At 37.0% G+C, this 23117-nt stretch overlaps 1 protein-coding gene across 1 annotated transcript in view; it reads left to right on the top strand.

The window, feature by feature from the left end:
* The window catches only part of LOC141427713 (uncharacterized), a 30990-nt gene extending 7896 nt beyond the window's left edge, over window positions 1-23094 (top strand). The window contains exons 2-5 of the mRNA XM_074087308.1: window positions 20520-20582; window positions 20810-20884; window positions 21735-21824; window positions 23024-23094. Of these exons, the coding sequence (XP_073943409.1) occupies window positions 20520-20582; window positions 20810-20884; window positions 21735-21824; window positions 23024-23094 (299 nt within the window). The remainder of the gene's footprint in view (window positions 1-20519; window positions 20583-20809; window positions 20885-21734; window positions 21825-23023) is intronic.
* Window positions 23095-23117: the final 23 nt, after the last annotated feature.

The raw sequence follows: 23117 nt of genomic DNA, 5'->3' as shown, positions 1-23117 counted from the left end.
CGCAAATAGGTACATTGATCTCCCTTAGATTTCAACGATGGCTTGATGGATTGGGCGATTGGAGTGTTCAATGCAGTTAGCTACTATGTTATTTATTTGATTAGTCAACACCTAGGGCATTGATTCATGTTAGCACACGCGAGATCGTTAAGGTAACGGCCCACCCAAGTCTCGATTGAAATCAAATGCTAAACATAATCCTGCAGGCGGCCTCGAAACACTCTACAATCAAAACGTTTTCGTGAGACATTCTCACAAAATGTCAAGAACCTATTCGCGTTGCACCTTACGAATCCTGCCGTGCAATCGTGTTGCTTCCTGCTTTACAAATAATACGATTACAATACCTTTCACTGAGCAAAGTTACTGTATTTTAGGTAGGTATACGATACATCTTATCATAACACTATGTAACCCTGTTAATGTTGCTGCAGAATTGTTTAATAAAAAAACAAACCGATTTAGACTTTCACAGGCCATATTTTAAAACAACATCTCTTTTTTCATTGTTACTTCTCAATTATTATCTGGGAATGTTCATTTTAAAATCCATTGTGTTTTTTATGTCGGTGTGTTCCTTGTCCGGAACAATAAGTCCGCGGTGACATGTTATTTGATATCGTTATTGCTCAATGTTTAGCGTGAAATCTGAATTAAATTTTGACAATGTGCATATTATAAAGTTGCACAAACGTTCAAGTAAACAATATATACTCGCTTGCGTTGTGAAACTTGTGAGAATTATTGCTTAATTCCCTTTACCTTACTCTTGCATTGATTTAGTTAGATATTACAGTAGGTAGGTATTTATGCACTGGTATTTTTTAATTCCGCCCACTTGTTCTGAGAGGAGGCCTGTGTCCAGCATTGGTACGTATATAGGCTGGGATGGTGGGATGGTATTTTTTATTTAATTATTGGGATTGTAATTTTTTGAACATTTTTACAGACAAGCATGAGTAAAATAAATACTAGATAATCATAACAAATTACTCAGCAGTTCTAAATAGCTATTTGTTTTTAACCCCCGACGTGCCCCGACGCAAAAAATCTTATAAAAATCATTTTAACTTCCGAACGATTTTTAAATCTAAAGCTTCGATCGAGATGGTTCTTAGCTAAGTTTTATTAAAATCAGTTCCGCTGTTTTGTTAGAGTCAATTAGGCCTGTTATATATCAATACATCCTATAACCAGCTAATGATTTTATGAATATGGCATTGCACTAAGCTCTTTCCTTCTAATCTATTATCTAGATGTTGCTAACATTGCAGAGCAGATCGTGACTGTATCTCGGTTCAAGGTCGCCACGATTGCATTATTAATGTCGAGTCCGGGTGACATCATATCATTTCTATCTATAAGAGCTTTGAGTTACGTCCACTGGTAACTGGAATTTTTGTGTTCTTAAGGTCTCGTGAGGCATAATTTATGAAACTTAAAAATTAACGATTATTATAAGCAGGAACGGTCCTACTAGTTTCGATCTTTCAGATTGTTTTCAAGGGCGAGTGTTTGTGCAGGGTGGGTTATCGTTAGCTTGAGTCCCCACCCCACTAATCAGGTACATAAATATTCTTACGAGAGCAGAAAATGATTACGGGACAATTAGACACGAGATCTCAGGAACCATTTACTGTCCAGTTATTTTTTTCCGTTTCGTGAAATTGACAACTTAAACCGTGTTACCGTTACCTTACCACACAACCCAAGCAGCACGCAAGCGTTGCCGACATCAAATATACAGCACTTAAGCTTAAGCTTAGACAAAAGTTGAACAAGTGTTTCGCATATGTCAATTCATAGTTTTCTGTCATTAAAGCATGTCCTAGGCGTATGTAGGTATTTCATTTATAAAGCCAAAAGCTTATATCATGATGAATATTTAATCCAATTACGCACTATGTAATCTAATCTCTTGTTGTCAGTTTAAAAACAGTACTGTAATTTTGTCTTAAAAAAAACAATCAAACACGTTTCTTGATTACAATTTTGCAATCAGCTGCATGATTAATAAAACTGATGCAACTTTTTTAAGTCTCATTTCACATCTTTATACTTAATAGCGGGATTTACCGGCGACTAACATAACTAATAATTAAGTTAAGTTAAGTGTCGAAGTCGAAGACATCCGGTGGCATTGGTTCTACTAGTGACAGCGTCATCGTCGGCGTTCTTGAACCGACATCGGCAGACTCAGAACTTGCCAATTTCAGAATGACTGTACTGTACCGATCACAAATAACGTCAGAACAGTGTTGTGCAATAATTTCAATACTTTACAAACTAACTACTACACTCTCATTCTGACGTCAAATCGTTCATGTTCATATTCATTCATATATTTATTTAAAAAAACACAAGAATTGTGTTTGAAATAACTTAAATAAAGAAATGGCACCACGTAATAGTTTTTACATACAACCACAAAACTAGCCTATGTCAACTAAAACATCAATTTTCAGTGGAAGTTTGCATGGTAATGTACCTACATCATATATTTTTTTTAGTTTTATCATTCTCTTATTTTAGAAGTTACAGGGGGGACACATTTCACCACTTTAGAAGTGTCTCTCGCGCAAACTATTCATTTTAGAAAAAAATTATATTAGAAACCTCAATATCATTTTTGAAGACCTATCCATAGATACCCCACACGTATGGGTTTGATGAAAAACAAAATTTGAGTTTCTATTCTAAGTATGGGGAACCCCCAAAATTTATTGTTTTTATTTTCTATTTTTGTGTGAAAATCTTAATGCGGTTCACAGAATACATCTACTTACCAAATTTCAACAGTATAGATCTTATAGTTTCGGAAAAAAGTGGCTATGACATACGGACGGACAGACAGACAGAAAGACATGACGAATCCATAAGGGTTCCGTTTTTTGCCATTTGGCCACGGAACCCTAAAAAAAAAACTTCTTATGGAACAAAGAATCGCTCATAATAGTTTTCGTTAATTTTACCTCTTATTCAAAACTAGCTATTCAATGGTTAAATTCCTATGCAAAATCTCAGTTCATACTCGCTAGCTTAGTAGTGAAGTCGCAATATAAGAACACCATACTGGAAAGTGTTCCGGTCGGACGAGCGGCGCCGGCGCAGGTGTGGAAAACTGACTGTGTTGTCAACATATCGTGTTTATTGGGATGCTTTATTGGCACGCTTGCTACATTTACAAATCACTTAACTATCGGACTCTCGCTTCTAACTCGCTCCAGTTAACATATGATATAAAGTAAAAATCATTCCCCATTTTTTAAGGTTAGGGTGTCTTTTTTTTTAAGTAAACCAAAAAAATATCTAATTTCGTATAGGAGCTATACGATGTCTCGGACACACATAGATACACAAATACGCAAATTAACTTATAACATATTTTTGAGGTCAGCTAAAAAAATCCGAAAAACATAATTTACAGGGTAATCAGTGAAACCACACAACCATCTCCAAATTTTCCAGAATAATTTAGAAACCTTGTACAAAAAATAATGCGTGGATATGAGAGCCTCCCCCTTTCCTCATAGGCAAAAATTCAATACTTAACTTATTATAGACAATTATAGACTAGTTTCTGCCCGTAGCTTCGTCTGCCGAGATTATCGTTTTTCGCTAACCCGCGGGAACTATGCAATTTACCGGGATAAAAGTTATCCTAGATCCATCCCAGGGTCTTAAACTATCTCCATACCAAATTTCATATAAATCGGTTTAACGGTTTTAGCGTGAAAAGGTAACAGACGAACATACAGATATAATTTCTTTCGCATATGTAATATTATTAGTTAGAATAATTCGTGATCATACATTAAAAACATATGTACACGTCGACTTGAAAACCTCCCACTTTCCTCCTCGGTTGAAAAACTGTACATACATATAATGACTTATTTGTTGAACCTCTCAGAAGCCGTTCTTTGTTGGAGTCGAGGTAGACTTGCCTTTTCTGTTATTTACTCATCAGCTTAGGTATTGTATTAAATAAATATGGTAGGAGAGCGCAATGACTTGGACAAACAATACGTGACTGAAGGCAAAATAATATCCAGTCACACTCCATCGCTTCGCAACCAAAAACATCTTACAGTAACAAAGTAACAATACATCTTAAATTTCTTGTTTCAACGCGTGTCTTGTTTTCATGGCTTAAAAATTCTGTAAACAACGTCAGCGCTTCAAGGACTGTTACGATCTGCGATTCAATGAAGCAGACAACAACTCATGTTGTCACGTCAGTCGAGCTAGACTTTGCATTCGATCAAAGTTGTGACCATAAATCCTAAAATTAAAGGCATATCGTAAATCTTATTAGCAGGGCTGCCTAAATGTTAGTCCTCTTTATGTCTAGGTCGAGTGCATATTAGGTTTCAGGGGGATAATTTCTATAGATCGTAAATCAGGCTCTGTACGTGCCTTACGCCGTAAACTCGGGCTGAGTCAAGGATTGTTTGGATTCCAATCTATCGGTCAACGACTCACTATTTCTGCTTATAAGCAAATTTGTAAAAGTCAATATTTTGAGTTCCGTCCGTGACAAGACTTACTTAATATTTGCTTTCATCATCATCAGCCTATGTTCGTCCACTGCTGGACATAGGCCTCTCCCATGGCACGCCACTGAGCACGATCCTCGGCTACTCTCAATATTTGCTTTGATGATGCCGAATTAAGAGAATTGTATATATATACACTGCTGAGGCCAATTTTTATTACTCAAAAGCTTACGTTCAGTTAAACACCCGTATCACATTTATTATACGAGTATAACCTTTTAGACCTTCATACATCTTTCTAGAAAGTGAAAATACGACCATTTAAATATTTAGCTGTCTCATCTTTTTTTCATTCCCTGGCCGTAGTGGCCTTGAATGTATCCGAAGAAAGAATTCTATACTTATGTTCGTTAACTTTCATATCTGTTTCTCCTGCCTCCGCATACAACAATAACAAAGTCATTATTTATCATTACCTTTAGCAGAGATTTAAAATTCACTGAGAGCACTTGTTCCTCGGTGAAAGGAGTTTGAACTTTATTCTGTTCAAAATTGCATAAGCACCGCTCGCTCTAATATCGTGCTATTTGTTCCTGAGCTCAAGCTCACTTTCTGATTGTAAATGAGCTTTTGCTTGTCCGTTTTTAGTGAGCCTAGTGAAAGGTGCCGATGTTTGTTGGCACTGTAACAATCAATTATTGTCCCCCTGATAACGGAGTTGTCACCACAAACGGCAATGAAATGTGTCCGAGGCAGAATGGGTTGACGTTGAATGGAGCTGTTTTAGAAGAAACGACCTCGTCAGCTCGCTTTCTTTGACCTGTTAGAAAACGTGACGCGCTCAACAATCGGCGTTCGGTTTGTCACGAAATAATACTGCAAGTTTAGACGCTTATCAATTACCTCGGGCATTTTGTAAAGAGACAAGTGTTATTTTTTTCTTTTTGATGCGAAAGTTTGTGTTCTTCTCAGGTACACCGCCTTTACTCACCGGGCTTGAGACATCGTTAAGATACTCATATTTTCAATTGGGTAAATAAGTTTCAGATATTTTTGACCAGTTAGACAACAACACTGATGTTTATGACGGCGAAAATATTAATCAAACCTGAATAGCGAGGGAATAAATACAATATCAATCCGATATTACAGAATATATTATTATGTTGAGCACAAAACTGATTAGTTCCTATCCTATTTACTAGGTAAGTGCACTAGTAAAGAATAAACAAAGAGGCGCCTCAAATGCACAGAACGGTAAATACAACATTCTTAGCAAATATATAGACGAGTAGAGTTAAGAATTTACGATAAGAACAGTGATAAGATAATAACAAATACTAAGAAAGGCATGTATCTACACAAGTCGATAGCACATGGTTGGATTCATTCAATACTTATGTATAATATAGATATCCTATTATAATCCTATATAAAAGCATCTAATAAAACTAGGTATTTGAAGATAATGTAGAATAAGAAGAAAAAGGGTAAATCAAGATCATCGCCAAAAACCATTATTTATTATCATTGACTTTCTCGCATCTCTCGACCACTCACCCTTCCGTCCCAATTGCTGAAGCCGGCTGAAGGGACATTGTTAATTTTCCATTTCGTGAAAAGGCTCGCAGGGGCGACGGGGAAACAAAAACAAGCTAGGCTCGTATCAGGAGGCCGAGGGCGGAGCGCGGGCGTAGGACGTTCTGCCGGTCGCAGTGCACATTCGGCTGGCGAGCGATCCACGCGTCCCGACGCCGCGCGGTCCGCTACGAACAAAACACTCCAACACATGAAAACATCATCAGCTTTTACCGCAGGTCCAGTAACCAACGCGACCAACTGAGGAGTTGTTGTGTTCTGATTCATTGATTTTAAGAGACTAAATCGAATCTCATCCGGGAACGAGATGCCGGTCGAAACGAAAATCAGCTTCTCCGGTGAGTAAATTTTCTGCGCTCCATCGTGCGCTCTATAAATTTTGATTTTATTGAGTGTATGCAAAGTAGGTGTAGAATATTTGCTACATAATTTGTATTTTAACAATAGTCTATAGCACGGTATATTTTTAGGCCTAAATAATAACAGAGGCTTGTGTTATCAGTTTTATTTTAAGCTCAAAGATAATACTGAAAGAAATAACTGAAACCACATCCGAAATCCTTGAGAGTTATTAGAATCATCTGTATTAACTCAGCATAGTTAGTTGTTTAAATACGTAGGTACCTAAAGAGATAAGTAGTGATTACAAGAAGCTCGATTTATCTACATATGTATGTTTTTGAACAGAATATTTACCATAGGAACATTTAATTTCAAATTATTAATTTTGAGTTTAATATCAATCAATTAACAGTAAGGTGAAATCATTTGAAATGATAAAGGTTTTATCGATGACTAAGTTATAATTTATTGTTTTTCTATATTACACATAGACTATGACAAAATAATGTACCTATCATACGTTTAATCGTGTTTTATGTAGGTACGTAATAATGGAATGTCTGTCTAAGCTCTGCAATGTACAAGACTATTAATTCGTAGTTCTGCAAACAGACAAAGTCACAAGGTGACAAAAACACAAATCAAGATAAATAGACACTATTACATTACAAAACGAACACAGCACAGCATGTCGAAATGGTAGATCTAGAATTCAGGGCTTAGTGTGTTAATAAGGTAGCATGTCAGTCGGCAATTGTGCTAATGAAGAGTGACTACTTAGTATCCGCGCAACAAAGCCTGACTTGACGGTTTTAAATGGGACTTGATGTAATTTCATTACAGAAACACGCATTATTGGCAGGATGCAACAATTTGGCATAATGGAGCCCGGGTTTACATGAAGTCAGCAGAGCAGGATGAAAAGAAATATGTTTAGATTGTTTGCTTAAAAGGCAAAAACAAAAACTATAATTCATTACCAACTTGCTTGTAATTAATATAGTTCTTGAAGAACCCCTTTTCAACGTCCTAATTTAACATCTCAGAAGCTCAATTATGTATGTAATTTTTTATGAAAAAATACTACAACAGTACGTTTAGTTCGAACAATCGTTTACGTCCCAAAGTACATTGCTATAGCAAATTTGGTCTGAAATTTAGTTTCATCTCTTAGCACGGAAATATTTAAATTAGGCCTTAACAAGTACTCTGGGTACTTAAATTCACGGCACGCATTAACTTCATGAATACAAGAAGGCTCAGGCCTTATCTTAAAGAATAATAAGTAAACTAGGCTGTTAATGAAAGCAATCTATTTCAGTACGACAAAAAACAAACGGTCTGTTGTTTCATGGAACTTGCATAATTTTCTCATAAAGTAGAATCGTAAAGTAACTCAAAAGGAGTGCTAAGTAAACATCATCAAATCTGCGGTTAAGTAGGTGGTAATGCGAAGTTATAAACGATAAATATACAGTGATCTCAACAATACCTTGCAATGCTCTGAATTCGATGAATTGTAATGCGATATTTCATCATTGTCATTCTATTTTTATGTTATTAATAGTAAAGCGTATCCTTGTTTCTAGCTCACTTGTCCTTGCGTGATTTTTATACAGTTTGGAAACAAAACAAAGTTTACGTGTGTAGGTTTACGTTTTCATGGCTTCATTTATCAAAGTCCCTCCGTAACAGTTATGTAACGGTTTGAATATTTCATTAGGCGAAACTGTAGTTTTGGTGTAACTGATCTCCCCTTGAACCACCCTCTCCTGACCTTGCCCTTGTACCCCTAACACCCAACATCTACGACGTTCTATCTATCGGAATTTCACTATCGATATTACTTTCATATTTTATGAATCCTGTCGATGCAGTGTTGTTTCTAGGCTAATTAATATATACATTATAGACGCCTCGCTTCCATTATTGCGTGCTGGTGGTCAGCATTAGTTTTCCGAGCCTTCGTTGATTATAAGACGTTTACCGTGACCTCTGGGGCACTGCACTTATATTCATTTTCTCTCGTAGTGTTTCTACAACTTGGAATCGCAGCAGTAATAATTTCCAACGCACTTAGCCTTGTTTGGTTGCTGGTATGACGTGCCAAGCTGCCACCGTAACTGCATTCTGACCTTAGATCCCATAACAAGCAAATAATAAATAAAATTTCCACTTCAAACGATGGCACGGCATTCCAGAAATTACTGTCGCATGTCAAATTATTCTGAGTTAGAAGCTAGTAGTTACTAGTTACCTAGTTACCATTGTTAAGCAAATTTAACTAAAGCATATAGATATTGTCGTCGTTACGTTTCTATATATAATCCTAGTGCCAGTTACGTAATTTCATGTTTCTTTATGATTTTCAATGCTTCATAGCGTGACACACGTCATATTTGTCGCGTACACAGCACCTACTTGATTGAGTCGTGGTATACATTCCACTTTTTATTGTTCTGTTGTCACTTTTAGCTACACAGTTTATACTTGGAAATATACAAATGGACTAAGGACGAATATTGGTAAAATGTCTGCATCCTCTTCACACCTTTCCGGAGCCATTATGTCACTTCCATGACATCTCAAAATAACGCTGTGTGATGTTATGCCCTGACAAGGTACTTCCTGTGTCTTATCGTTATCTGAGTTGCGGTCTTCGCGTTGAAATTGCTCAATTACTCGTCATGGCATTGTTCTCTGTCAACCGTAACAAAACAGTAGTAGAACAGGTGTCACACGAGAATACGTGACTACTATACACAATTAATGGAATCTTCATAATTTCATAAAACGTTTTTGTTGTAATTTTATAGCTATTGTTTTTGTCACTACAAATCAATATCCACAGATCACCTTGAACCACGGATTTGATTTCACATCGATACCGATTCTTCTCGAGCGTATCAGACCGAACCGAACATGTCTCGGTGATCAATCCTCGATCGTCTCATTTTACAATCATTAAGTACTAAAAATATTTTTTAAATTAAGCTGTTAGTTTGAGGCACGTCCAGTGAGACACGTGGACTACATCATCACGCCCACGCGTTGCAACTCGCACACGATAAATGGCATCCGAGTGATCTGCACACAACACGGGACATTACCTAATGCGTTCCAGTGCTCGAAAATGTGCCTACGGATGGATGGAAGGTCATTTCGCACTTATTGTTGATGTTTTCGCAAAATCTAATAAAATTATCGTTCATTTCCTGACAGAGACACTTTAAACTTAAAGTGTAGCAACAATAACATTCACTATATACTTTGCTTTAGCATAAATAATATAGTTATTAAATATTCAATAGTATGCAGCTAGACGTAACATAATTGTTACCCCGCACGTATCTCACCTCCCAATAACAGATACAGTTGTATTCTATTCCAACGATGCCTCTCTTGTAAACTCGCCATCTATATTGCAAAATTTTCGCAGGGAAATGAAGTAACTTTACTTGGCCTTTAACTTAATTGTTTTCTTAACTGATTCTTTATTTTTAAGGTTCTTTTAAGGTCATTTCCTAAATTTCAATATATTTAGTTATCTTTTACCTGTGAAACAATAAGGATAAACATGATAATCATACATATCCTAGTCACGTATGATCCTTCGTTATGTGAGGTCACGTCTATATACCTACTATGTGCCTTTCCTTAAAAGCACTCAATGCTCAAAGGTATATCGGAATTCCTATGAGGGAAGTCGGGAGCCATTCCTTTTTACTTTTCTATATGCTTGATTTGAGCAGGGCATATGTTTGCCACTGTATAGAAACAGTACCATCGTGCGTGATAGTTTTAATTCAGATATCATCGTGTGTGCAAAAATTGACTTTGTCTCTTGACTAAATAGTTTTAAAACCGAAGCTTAAGTAGTCCATTTTCCAAAGCTTTCTTTTATGTCGCTTTCATATTTTTAGCTATAAATTAGTGAAATAATGTCACTTACTTCTTGATTAATGTTTTCCTTTTACATTTTCCGATACCGTATTTGCCTTAAAGCTCGTCCACGATCGATTAATCTTTACCTATTTCATCTTTAAAGAACAACATTTTATTTTAAACGGTAAGGAATTATGTTTCTGCTAGAAGCTAGAACGTGTTGCCTTAATAACTTGATAGGCAAAATATCGCTAGATGGCAGTATCAAATGGTACGTTTGATGTGATGTCTTGTTAGCTATTGGCTCATTTAATTATTTATTTACCTACTTACAAACGTGTCACAAATGACAAAGTTGTCAACGGACGTCACGATGCTAGCGGCACCTAGTATGTCACAGACGTATAAAAGAATATGATTTGCGAAGTAGGCGAGGTCGTTGAATTCGCAACAGCTTTGCGCTGCTCCCGGCGCCACCCCGTCTCACTCAACCTACTTTATAGAGTTCTCTTTGACCGCTCGATGAAAACTCCAGCCGGCTATTTATTTTCAACTACCCTGAATTATGCATCTAGAACTCATGGTAACTGTTTTCAAGTCATGTTACCGTGAACTTACAAGTAAAGTAATCTAAATTGCTCTGAGCTTTCATTTTGTACTCTGCCTTTCTAAAAGCTAGACTGTAACCGATAATAACAGCACAGTTGATTGCGTTATCTAGTTGGATTTATAGCGCCTTCATATCTGGCCCCATGAGTCAATTTATCTGGGATCATACGGGAAATTGAGTAATCACGAACCTCGTTATGTTTAAATGGGACACTGTGAGATTATCGCACTTGATTAAAGAGATTACATGAAATTTTATCACTTATATACGCAGTTTACGCGTAATTACGTTGTTTCGTCACCTGATAAATTTTGTGTTCATTCATTAATCGTGAGAAGCGATGTGCAGAGGCGGGAAATCTTAAATTATTCCTTCGACGGCATTCATTTAACGCACATGTTCACCTTAACATGAATAGGTAAACACTCATTTACAGTGGTGATAATCCGCCCTCGCAAATTTCATTAATTTTATTATTACTATAAAATCGTGTTAAATTTATGTGACTATTTGTCAGTTTCAAACAGTAATAGTAGTAGTGTAGTAGTTTCAAACAGTAGTTGCTCGCAGGACGGATGGCCGATGGGGCCAGAAGGTTCTCGAATGGCGTCCACGGACCGGGAGACGAGCTGTCGGTAGGCCTCCAACAAGATGGAGCGACGACTTGGTTAAGATCGCGGGATCGCGGTGGATGCGGAAAGCACAAGACCGGTCTGAGTGGAGAGCCTTGGGGGAGGCCTATGTCCAGCAGTGGACGTCTTTCGGCTGACATGATGATGATGATGATGATGAAACAGTAATATATTTTAATAGAGTTAAGAGCGAAAAATATTAAAAGACGATTTCAACAGGGAAAATCAATTCTCGCCTAAAATAAATAATAAGTAATTTTCATAAATACGATTGTATCTGTAATTCAATGAAGCCATTAGAATGCTTGAAAAAAATACTGTTAAAATTGTATATTTTAGTATCTTAATAAACGATTATTAGTTTCTGAACATAAACTTGCGGAAATTTGTAAAGATACTTAAATAAAAACATATTTATATTTAAACTTAATGTAATAGAGGTTGTAATTAAGGAATAGTCGTAATATTTTCTTAAATTAATGATTGTGTCCTACTGTACAAATGAACTGCAGCACATGACTCTAAAGTATTTTTCTTGTAAGCTATATAACTTAGAAAATGCTTAAACGTAATAAATCACGATTTTTATGTTCATGCTTTTAAGTGATTTGAGATAATGTAAGACAAGGCACAATTTAGAAAACAAAGGTAAAAATCATTTGTATCTTTACAAGATGATTTAGCTTAATAGACACATGAAATTTTTGTTTTGATTGTGTAGGAAATTGACCTGGTGAACAAACGTTAAACAGATTTTCTATACTTCGGTAAAAAGTTCTCCTTAAAGACACTTTGAGTGCTTACCATGGTAATGTTCCTCAGTCTTGCGTAAGGTGTCAGCATTTGGGTATATGAGAAATTGTGAGCAAAAGTCAAAATTGTATAAGAAAAATAGCATTAAATCATCATTAGGCCTATGTTTAAATTAACATTATTCCACATAAACTGAATTAGTCTTTTAATCACATATTCACTACTTTACTACTATTTGACCCAACGGAAGCACGTTTCATTAGTTAGGACTCAAGAACTGCCTGTCAATGGGTACCAGTAAATATAGATAAACTCCAAATTTACTAATTGTAATTAAAGTGGCACTTACAATTATCATTAAACATTTTATAGTAGAACTTAGATCAAAAAACAATAAATTTCAATACTTCTTTGCTACGAAATGTAATGACATCAAATGTGAATTATCAACTTGTAGCTTTATTTAACTGAGAACTGCCCCATGCCTACTTCTTTATTAAATCTTAGATATTAATTAAAATTTAAACTTACACAACCGTATTATGACACAATGTTACGCAAATAAATAATTACTTATGCTTACATTTAGAGTTAAACAATCTGTTTTCAAAATGTTCCAAGAAAATACGTACAGCTAAATTTTTTTACTTTTTAACTCTTAATTCAAACCATTGACGCTTGTAACTTGTCAAAATTGTATTAGTACTTAATAAACGTTATTGTTCTGAACATAATCTTGCGAAACTTTGACGTGTACTTAAATAAAAACATATTGTATTAAACTTAATGTCAATGATTTTGTAATTAATAATAATCGTAATGCTTTTTTAAATTGCTGGATTGTGTCCTACGGTACCTTGAAGCAGCACATTACTCTTAAAATTTCCATTGGCAGCTATATAAAATATAAGAATCGCTTAAACGTGATAAATCAATATTTATTAATGAGTTCCATCCGAATCGGGTAATCCGGACTGCTGTTGAACTTTTATGTAATCGATTGTGTATTTATTGGGAGGCGTAGGCGGCTACATCAGGTGCGACGGTGTAAATTGCTTTATTGACTGGGCACTTACGTCAACGTTAGTTTACAACGCGCGCTTACAAGTTCAAGGCGACATTTAGCCTGGGGAACTCCACGGTCGTATTCAGCAGAGCTCTTGAAATTTGTATCGCACATTACCTAGCTCTCGCTCTTGCTTGATATAATTCAATATGTTAATTGTTTTTCAGACGGTAACCGTGCAAGCCGGTAGCTATCTTTGTTTGTCTCGAGAATTTTCCACGGCTGACACATCTTGCGTGTCAAGTCGCCTCAAGTTCTATTTACTCAGTTGGTCTGCTACAATTCTAAAATCCTGTATATGTACCAACACCGCTGATTCACGGGTGTTTACAAGTACGTACAAACATACAGCCAACGTACTATGAGTATAAGGGTTTACCTAAATTCTGTTCACAAAGACACGCTATTGTCACGAAAATTCGTAAAGTAATTCGTATTACATCATTTGTTGGTACAAGTTCTGATTATTCGCACACTTAAATGTTGCCTCCGAAATATGTTCACTCAGTAATTACCGTATAAATTTTGTCAGGTAGGTATGAAATATGCAAACTGAAATGGGCAAATACCTACGCCTTGCAAACTCTTCGATATTGGATGCATTTATCATTGCCGGAGATAACGATCAACACGGTATTTCTGCAGCCGAGCCGTGAGAAACAAAGAAGACATTGCACGCGCCCAACTGCCTATGCCCACTTCGTGACCGGTTAGCGTCTAACCACTGACTGTGAGAGACATTTATCACTTCTTATAATGCCACCACGCTTTCCAGGTCCGCCCGTAATTTTAGAACTTTATTGTAGATGGTGCATTTTATTTATCCGTGAGTTACGAGTGACACTGTATATCGTGTATATCTTTTAAATGGATTGTCGCTATTTGAGTTTCACTTTAAACTTTTACGTTATCTACGACTGTAATGGCCTTTTTATGGCGATATTTGGCAAGCGTTTTTAGGACGTGTTGAGAGATAACTATCAAGTGTCAAGTTGCTCAAGCGTCAAGAAAATAACACTTGATGGTATAGTTACACAGCAAAAATATTGATACGACCATATCTTTGAAGTTACATCATTCTAGGCTTAGAGATGATTACTAATGTTTGAACTTCCATCGCTGTACCACTTTATTACGGTCATTATACCCAAAGCATTCCTATACCTACCAACCACTGCAAGCGGAAGGGCCTCCATCGAGCCCGTTAATTCGCAATGGCAAACTGCATAGATGTGCTTTCACTGATGAAGTCATAGGTTTGTTACTCTGTTCCACGCAGTCCGTTACCTCAATTTCCTCTCATTACCCTTTTTTAGTGGAAGGCATTAATTTATTTCCTCATAATAATTGTTACTGTCATTTCTTAGGATAATGAATCTCATTGTCATTCTAATCAGCGTTTGATTTCGGATTAATTATCGCAGGTGTAGATACGTTGTTGATATTTGCGATGCGCGGCGTGGGCTCCTGCGATTCATTACGGACCATTATAACGCGGGGGCAAACGTGCTGGGGCTACTGATCGCTTTTCGTACCATACACGGCCTAAAGGGCCGGCCCGTCAATCATACTGCATCCATTAACAATTAATTTGACGATTACATTAATTATGACCTGTATCTTGAAGTAATTTACTAGGTACTGCCTCTTTTAAGAAGACTGGCGCGCGATTAACGAAGTTTAGCAATGTTTTTACGGAATTAAATATCATTATTTAATATTCAGTTAACGGTTGCTTTTGAATAATATATAGAGGTCGCTGCCTCTTTTGTTTGCTGTTTATTCTTAACAGACACCTATAAATTAATGCTGCATGAGGTCATAAATCTTGTAAGTTTGTATGGGACATAAAATTCGTTACCGAACTGACAAGCAGCGCCGAATCTTAAAACAAGACTGTTTTTGCAATTGTTTTCAGTTCATGAAACAGCTTATTGTTTAAAACATCCAAATTTGGTGGTAAATTATCGGCTGTCGGTGTATCCGCAGTCTCTTTTGGCCTGAGTCACCTGCATCACAAGAAACCTATACAGAATCACCTTAACAGGTTGTCACATGGTCCTCAATAAATATTTCAATTATTATAATAGCCCGGTAAACGATCGTCTGAAACGTAGTATGAATCATCGGTATTTATTTGTATGGCCGGGATGTAATGTTTTTCATTTCATTCGTTCGTCGTTGTGGGACGTTGTTCCCGTTCGGCAGGATCGCGGTAGTCATTGAGGCGCCAACTCGGTCACATTGGATTATTTTTGATGCTGAACGAGTAGTTTAGCGAACTCCACCTATGATCTATTATTTTAATAATATATTTTCTGTTAAACATCTCATAATCGCAGTACATAATCCATCTGTGCGTGACTTGAACTTGTAAAAGTATCCGACCGTAAAAAGTTGCTTCCAAATTTCACGCTTATTCCGTTAATAAGACTTGATTGGTGGTCAGTCTGTGAATAAAATAGGTTTCACGTGGTCGAACAGCTGTATATGTAATTGGCATTAAGAATTGCATCTGTCATACTATATGGACACCTACTACCGCATCAATGACGTTATGTAGACTGCAAAATTGTCCTCAATTGACGAATTAGTCCAGGCGTAAATGAACGCGACCAGTCATAAATGGGTATACCGCAAGTTGCAACTGCTACGGAAGAAATATGCGACGCGCAATAATAGTGCCAAAATAAATTTCTGCCTTGACTTTTGAATTTGCAAAACATCTCATTAACATACAGTACTCGCTCATAAAAACTTGAACTTGACCACAAAACATACTGTCATTCCCCGACAACTTCAAGCATGGTTTGTGTTCAAGTTGTTTGGCGTGTCTCGTCCGGCGAACGTTAACGAAATTGACAAATAATGAATGTTCTTTTATAGCAATTACATCATTTTCTGCGAACGAAGATGTTCGTATAAAATTGACATCATGTCATCATATTAACATGTTGTTGTTATGTACCCACTCATCATGTACGATACATATTATATATTCTGCTATAGTCCATCCCATCCCAGTCTATATTACGTCCCACTGCTGGCACAGGCCTCCTCTCAGAACAAGAGGGCCTGGGCCATAGTTCCCACGCGGGCCCAGTGCGGATTGGGAACTTCACACGCACCATTGAATTGATTATTTCTGCTATATTAGGTAATGTTAAATACTCGCTGCCCACAAGCGGTAAAGTTGTTATTGTTTACATAGTGAAGAATAATAATGCCGCGGTTTCTAATTAGTTCTGCGGGTTTACTACCATAGTATGTTAAAGTAAGGGTTGGGAGGTATTCGGAGTTAACTACTCGGAATTAGGTAGGTCACCCACGCGTGTTACTACAGAGGAGAGCACGAACGCTAGCGTGGGATCACCACGTTGTTCTATTGTGTCACCTGCTGACTGCCGCCACACGTTATGGTCATTATATTATTTATGATCAGATATAACATTTGACTCATAATAGTTATTTATGATACAAGTGCGGAAAAGTAGGCAATTCCCAACGAGTGGCGGAGAACTTGAAACACGAGCGAAGCGAGTGTTTTGAGCCGGCACGAGTTGGGAATTTCCTACTTTCGACACGTATATCATACAACGTTTTACAATGCATTAAGCGAGGAAAAAAATCGAGGCAGTGACTAGGTACATCATTTATTTGCCATACTCGTTTTACTACAGTAGCAGGCAGTATATATACATACTGACATGCACGCCAAACCAAATTCGTTAACGTATACACTTTATTAAACCAACTTTCATAACAATCATTGACTCAGAAGATTAGAACAGCTACAGCTAGCTACTAATGATAGGTAAAGGAGACTTTGTTTAGTATCGTGATTTTTTATGATTAATTATTTTCCCTTGTTGCTTGACATTTTCCACACTTATATTGGCTAGTCCTTATCTCCTGCACGCTCCTATAACGCTAAATATCAGTGCAACCCGTGAATAAATCCGAGTAATAGTTAACTATCATCAAGTATATTTTTTATATTATGTATCTAATCTACCTTAACAAAAAGTTACCGTAAATCTGAGATTGTTTAGCTTTGGAACTGTAAATAACTCAAAATTGGTTCACTCATTCTAATAGATAAAAGCAAATAAATAAGAATAAGACATACCGGTAGATGTTATAATATCCATGTGTGTAGAAGTAGATTATTCTATCAATTTAAGATGTTTATTAACTTAGGTATGTATATTATAGTTCACGTATTTCAGCGTTGAGTTTGTCACTGACAATATGTACTTCGTGAAGGACGTAAGGCGGCGTAAAGTCAGATATAAATTCATCATTTAAACTCTTCATTTTAATTTACTCATCAAAAATTAATTCACCGGACTGAACTTATGGACATTACTTTGGCGGGGTTTCATGACAGGCGCGAACGGGTAACCATGATTGGTTCGTGCTACGTCGTGCGCGCGCACTGGAAGCTCATTGGTTAACTTTCGAGTGCGCGCGCTTGACGTCGCACGGTCCGAATTGGACTCAAGAATTTATTTCCTTTTTTTTCATAACTTTTGACGGAATTAAAATACGAGTTTACATGAAAAAAAAAAATTACCGTTCCCTTTTCTGTCGCGATTAATCTGTATTATCTTATCAGTAAATATTCAGTTGGTTGCATCAAACGTTTTCTTATTTGTTCAAAGCCTAACTATAACGACTCTTTAGACTTATTTTTTTAACAATAGTTTGGACATAATTTGGCAATTTAAAAAGTTACTTTACCGCACAAGTGCGGTAAGTAAAATCCATACAACTTTACGGCACACTTGTGGATGCGTGCAGGAATCACTAATTTTCTATGGATATGTTGACCCACGACAAGAGGCACTTTCCGAGCACGTGCATTGTAAAACATTTTACATGACCATCCAAACTCACGTCTTCATTATTGATAGCAGCGATTCGTCCTCAGCTCCTCCCTAATTTGTTCAAAAGTATGAATCCAATAATACTATGACGAATGCCTTTTTTACCATAACAATGGTTGACAGTCATTTATCCGACAAACGTGAAATAATACCTCGTTGTTATGTTAATCTTGCCGACTTCATTTAATAGCGCCAGTATGTTTGACTGTTTTTCAGTGTCGCGGAAGTTACCACAGGCGATTATAAATTATTATCAACTATGTAGGTATCTTTTTTGCGAAGTATATGTATATCACACGTTCGCTTGAAAATTTGCAAACTGCGCAGTTTTTACTTCGGGGAATAATATTTGTACCTACCTAATTTTCTTCATGTAGTCTATTATTGGAAGGCAGAATTAAATGATTTATTAGTTACGATACGACATACTGTCTGACTATGATAACCGATATATATATATATATATATATAATGGTTTTTAATTCAATGATCATCAGTTTTCATTACTTAAGAGTAGGAAGATGATATTGGATTGGTCGCAGAAACGTTGGCGAGACCTTTGTATCTTGATAAATATTTAATTGTAGTTATTTGTGAAGATAGAGTCACGCAGTAATTGCAGTGTCGTGTCTAACTATTGTTACCAATTTAGCTTTTATAACTGCACTTTGCAATTATCTATTTGCAACAGCGACGTAATCTATACTTCAATATTGGTATTTATTTAGCGTGTTGTTGGACTTGTTTAAAGATAGCAATATTATCATTGAAAATGTTACTTTGATAAAAAATGCATGCTCCTTACAGTTTTATACAAACACCAGAAGAGCAAAAGGTTTAGTTCAAAGCATCAGTTGATCGGACATGTATACCTAACCTACCTAGAGTCTGTATTAAAGTAAAAGTGAAAACTACTTGAGCTGTCATTGGATCCAGTTCTGATCTTTCTACGGCAGCTTCCGCGTAGGTACCTTCCGGCAACGGGTGTATGTTGCGTAGGGCCGCGATGAGCCGGGTTATGACTAGCGAGCCCACGCGAGGCGGCAAGGCCCGGTGCCACTGCGCAGTAGAGATAGATGATTAATCTCTCGGACTCAGTGCCGGACACACGCTAGCTCAAGCCGGCCGGCTCCGCCTAAGTCGCTCGCTACAGCTCTGTAAGTGACAACTTGCCCCGTGTCGTGTTATTTCATAATTTCAACGTTCAAGTTTCACTTGATAATTCAATTACGTCTACCATTTATTAGATAAACGCAAGATGCCAAAGTGTTCTCCTGCAGCCGTAAAAGACAAGAAAACGAATAGTTACGGGAGGATTTTACAAAAAGCTTAGTTTATATGTATTTTTGAGTGAAACTTTTGGACATTTGAAACTTTACAGCCACCTGACCAAGCACATTAAATTGTTTTTGACCGTGAACGCGCATATTTTAAAGAAGATTTATTTGTTGCACAAGTTTTGTTTCAATAGCAATTATGTGAAAAAGGACATAATAAATTCATTCCGCGTTCCGCCTGCCTGCCTCCAATAACATTTTTCATAACAATAAATAAGTTAAAGAGACGCAGTATTGGCATTGATGATCGATCGTGCCGATAGAACAATAATTTTATTATATGGATTTATAAATCACATTTGTGAAAATTATTCTTTTAAAACACTCGGGTTTCATCAATGGTTTATGAATCACACTGAGATTTAGAGTTCAGTGCCTTCTGCGTGATATCTCGATACTATAACATTTAGTGCGACCTAGATTATCAAGTCAAACATTCGACATATTGAACTAGTATTCTACATATACATAACTGTGTAGGTAATGAAGCAGAACAAAACTGACGCCATTCAGTAAGCCTTTGGAATAAACAGACCAAGTTATGTCTTTATTAACTCCTACCGTAAATTGTTGTGAGTGCTGTGCCTACTTCGTCGCGTCCGCGTGCCAGCTGCGCCAGCTCCGCCGTGGGTGACTCCCACACATTCTGCTTTACCTACTATATGATTTTATCGAACTCTGCCAAATATGAATTGCAAACTAGCAAGCCCAAGTATTATGAAAACGGTCAACATTATAGAGTCGTGACAAATATTCCCTTTTATTTCATTGTATCATTGTCTGCGTCTATCTGATTTTCAGAATGTTCATAATCTTTATTGTTGTTACAATTCCATCATCTATCTATGTTATTATGTCGGCATGCTTATTTTATTATTTCGCTTTACGTGTTGTTTTGTTGTCATAGACGGCAGCTCGTCGGACGCCGTGCGGAAACTCAGCGACGACTTATCTCGAAAACATTTATCAGGTGAGTAACATTTCATTTCACGGTCGAACACTTGAATAGAGAATGATTTCAAAAGAACCTGTAATGGCACGAGATCACTTAGCGCGAGCATGATACATGCTTCTGAATGGACGTTTGGCACGCACTTCAAAATCACAATCACCTAGTCATTGTATTGTAAATAATTTTAAAAGTTTCACGTTTTCATAATGTCTTCACGCTTTTATCTGTATTCGTCCGCCGAGCAGATCTTATTGAGGACGAGGAAGACGAAGTGTCGAGCAGTCTGCCGGACAGACCGCGGACGCATCGGAAGGCATCTAGTAAGTCTGTCCTGTTTCTATATATAACCCCGGGCTAGCTCCGGACGCCGGGTCCTAATGGTGCGGGTTAGAACTAAGAGCACACGCACGAGACATTCTGAGGTGGTGGAATCTTGTCAATCTCAACAAGTTGTAGATAATACGCGTCTAGATAGACTAACTCAAAATTAACATTTTAAAAACATAACGGAAAACCTGCAATGTAAACACAAAATAAATACTTATCTGATAAAATAAAGCACGCCGGTCGATGAAATTTAACAGTCATTTTACGAGCGACATCGGATGTGAATGCCTCAATTCCAGTCCTATGTCACAACACCGCGCGAGCCGCCCACGACCGCCCATCAAATCTTATGTCCGCAATTAACAGCATTGTCTTCTCGTCCGAACTATAACACTGATTGTTTAGCTCTTTTTACAAACGCCACGGCTGTCATTTCATAATCGTTAAATTCAATAAATAGTCGCTCATATTTTTTATGGCAAGGCTAATTCAAAAGCCTGAGTGTCTAACACGCAAAAAATATTGCGCAGTTCTAATAATTTAGGTATTCTCTCATAATAGACTGGACTGGGTTAACAATTGCATGAAAGAACGATAAAAGTTATTAATCTAAAACAATTTCGATCGTATAAGTAGATTAAAATCAACAAAAGACTAATTTACTAAACTTGAGATAAATAATTCCAAATTTAAGAAATATTTTGCAATTCAAACAAACTTTGACCTTTTTTAAAAATCCCACATTAGTTTGGAAATGCACGTATTGTGACGTGTGAATTAGGTGTTTGTTGTTGTGTTGAGTAGTGGCTAATGTGTGTGTGTGTGTGGCTTGGTGTGGCGCAGCGAGCAGTACGTACAGCGTCACATCGATGGACGCGCTGTGGGAGAAGCACCCGCGCCGCCTCAGCGAAGCCGGCCTCCGCAGGTCCTCAGGTAACACTTCACTTCACATTCCTGCCATTAGTTCCACTATAGACTCCCAGTTCGAGGTTGTTATTACACTGAACAAAAATTAAACGTGATAAAGTCAGTTTACGCTGAGAGGTTGAGACGCAGCGAGGCTGACTTCATTAAGAAAACACGTCAAATAAGTACTCATAGATGTACCTATACTCTTAACGAAATTCGCATCGCGTTGCAGTGTAAACTGACCCATAGATCAGGTATTAAGAGTAGTACTGCTCCATTTTCACATATCCAATGCTCACTTCGCAGTGATGTTGGATTTACGACCTTATCTGTACATCGCATTATACACCTGAAGGTGGCACATTTGAATCATTATCAATATTCAAATGCATTAATCGTCCTCGATTAAGAAGTATCTTTCTAGGGCTCTTCGATTAACCTCTTTTTGGTTTGCTCCAAATTCTATCGTGGAACTACTGGCTTAGCAATTGTTTATTGCAATTCGCAATGCAAGTCATGCACGCTCGATTGCCATTGCCACATTATCTACACATCATTAGATGTTCCAACTATTCATTGGTGGTTATGTTCAATTTGCTTGCAATGTTGTGGTGTTTTAGCATTGTTATGCGATATCAAGTTATGATGCAATTTTGTGTTTTTTTTTATTAAGCTCTGATTATTTAATTTAGTTTTAACAGCTTCACACTTTAGTTCAAGTCAACTGCAGTTTGATGCTCCAGCAATATGAATGAAGCGAAGTTCACTCCGATGTAACCACGGCGATGTGCATACGAGAATGCAAATCGACCCCAGTGACCGTTGCACTTGCACGCACACGCCTACGATTTATTCAATGTGGTGCACATCATAAACCTGCCATAATCGGATCAAGCCTTATACGTATCTATTCAAATAGCAGTTTATTGTGCACTTTCTTAATGCACTCTCTTGGAGAAAATATTTTAAAGTGCTTAGAAACTAAATAGAATACGGACAAAATGGTAATCAAAATAAACAATATTATTTTATTGTTAATGGTGTTGTTAGTATTCATAAAATAAAAGGTGTATGACCGTAGACGTACATACCTACACTTTTTGGTACTTACTCGATTTTTGCATTATCATTTTAGGTCGTGGTATAATATCAAAATAAGATTTTGTTTTTCTAAATGTGATTCAAATGTGAATCATTGTTTTAACATGTGCTTTGACATTAAGACCACAGTGTCGTTCTGACGGAAGATACAGACAGCTTCATAATCGCGAGCGCGTGTGGTGGGCGGCACTAAACCTGGTCAGATCGCGTACATCG

The sequence above is a fragment of the Choristoneura fumiferana genome, chromosome 5 (genome assembly GCF_025370935.1).
Source record: "Choristoneura fumiferana chromosome 5, NRCan_CFum_1, whole genome shotgun sequence".
NCBI classification, from domain to species: Eukaryota; Metazoa; Arthropoda; class Insecta; order Lepidoptera; family Tortricidae; genus Choristoneura; species Choristoneura fumiferana.
Note: the sequence above shows the minus strand (reverse complement) of the source record. Positions and strands in the feature narration are given on the sequence as shown.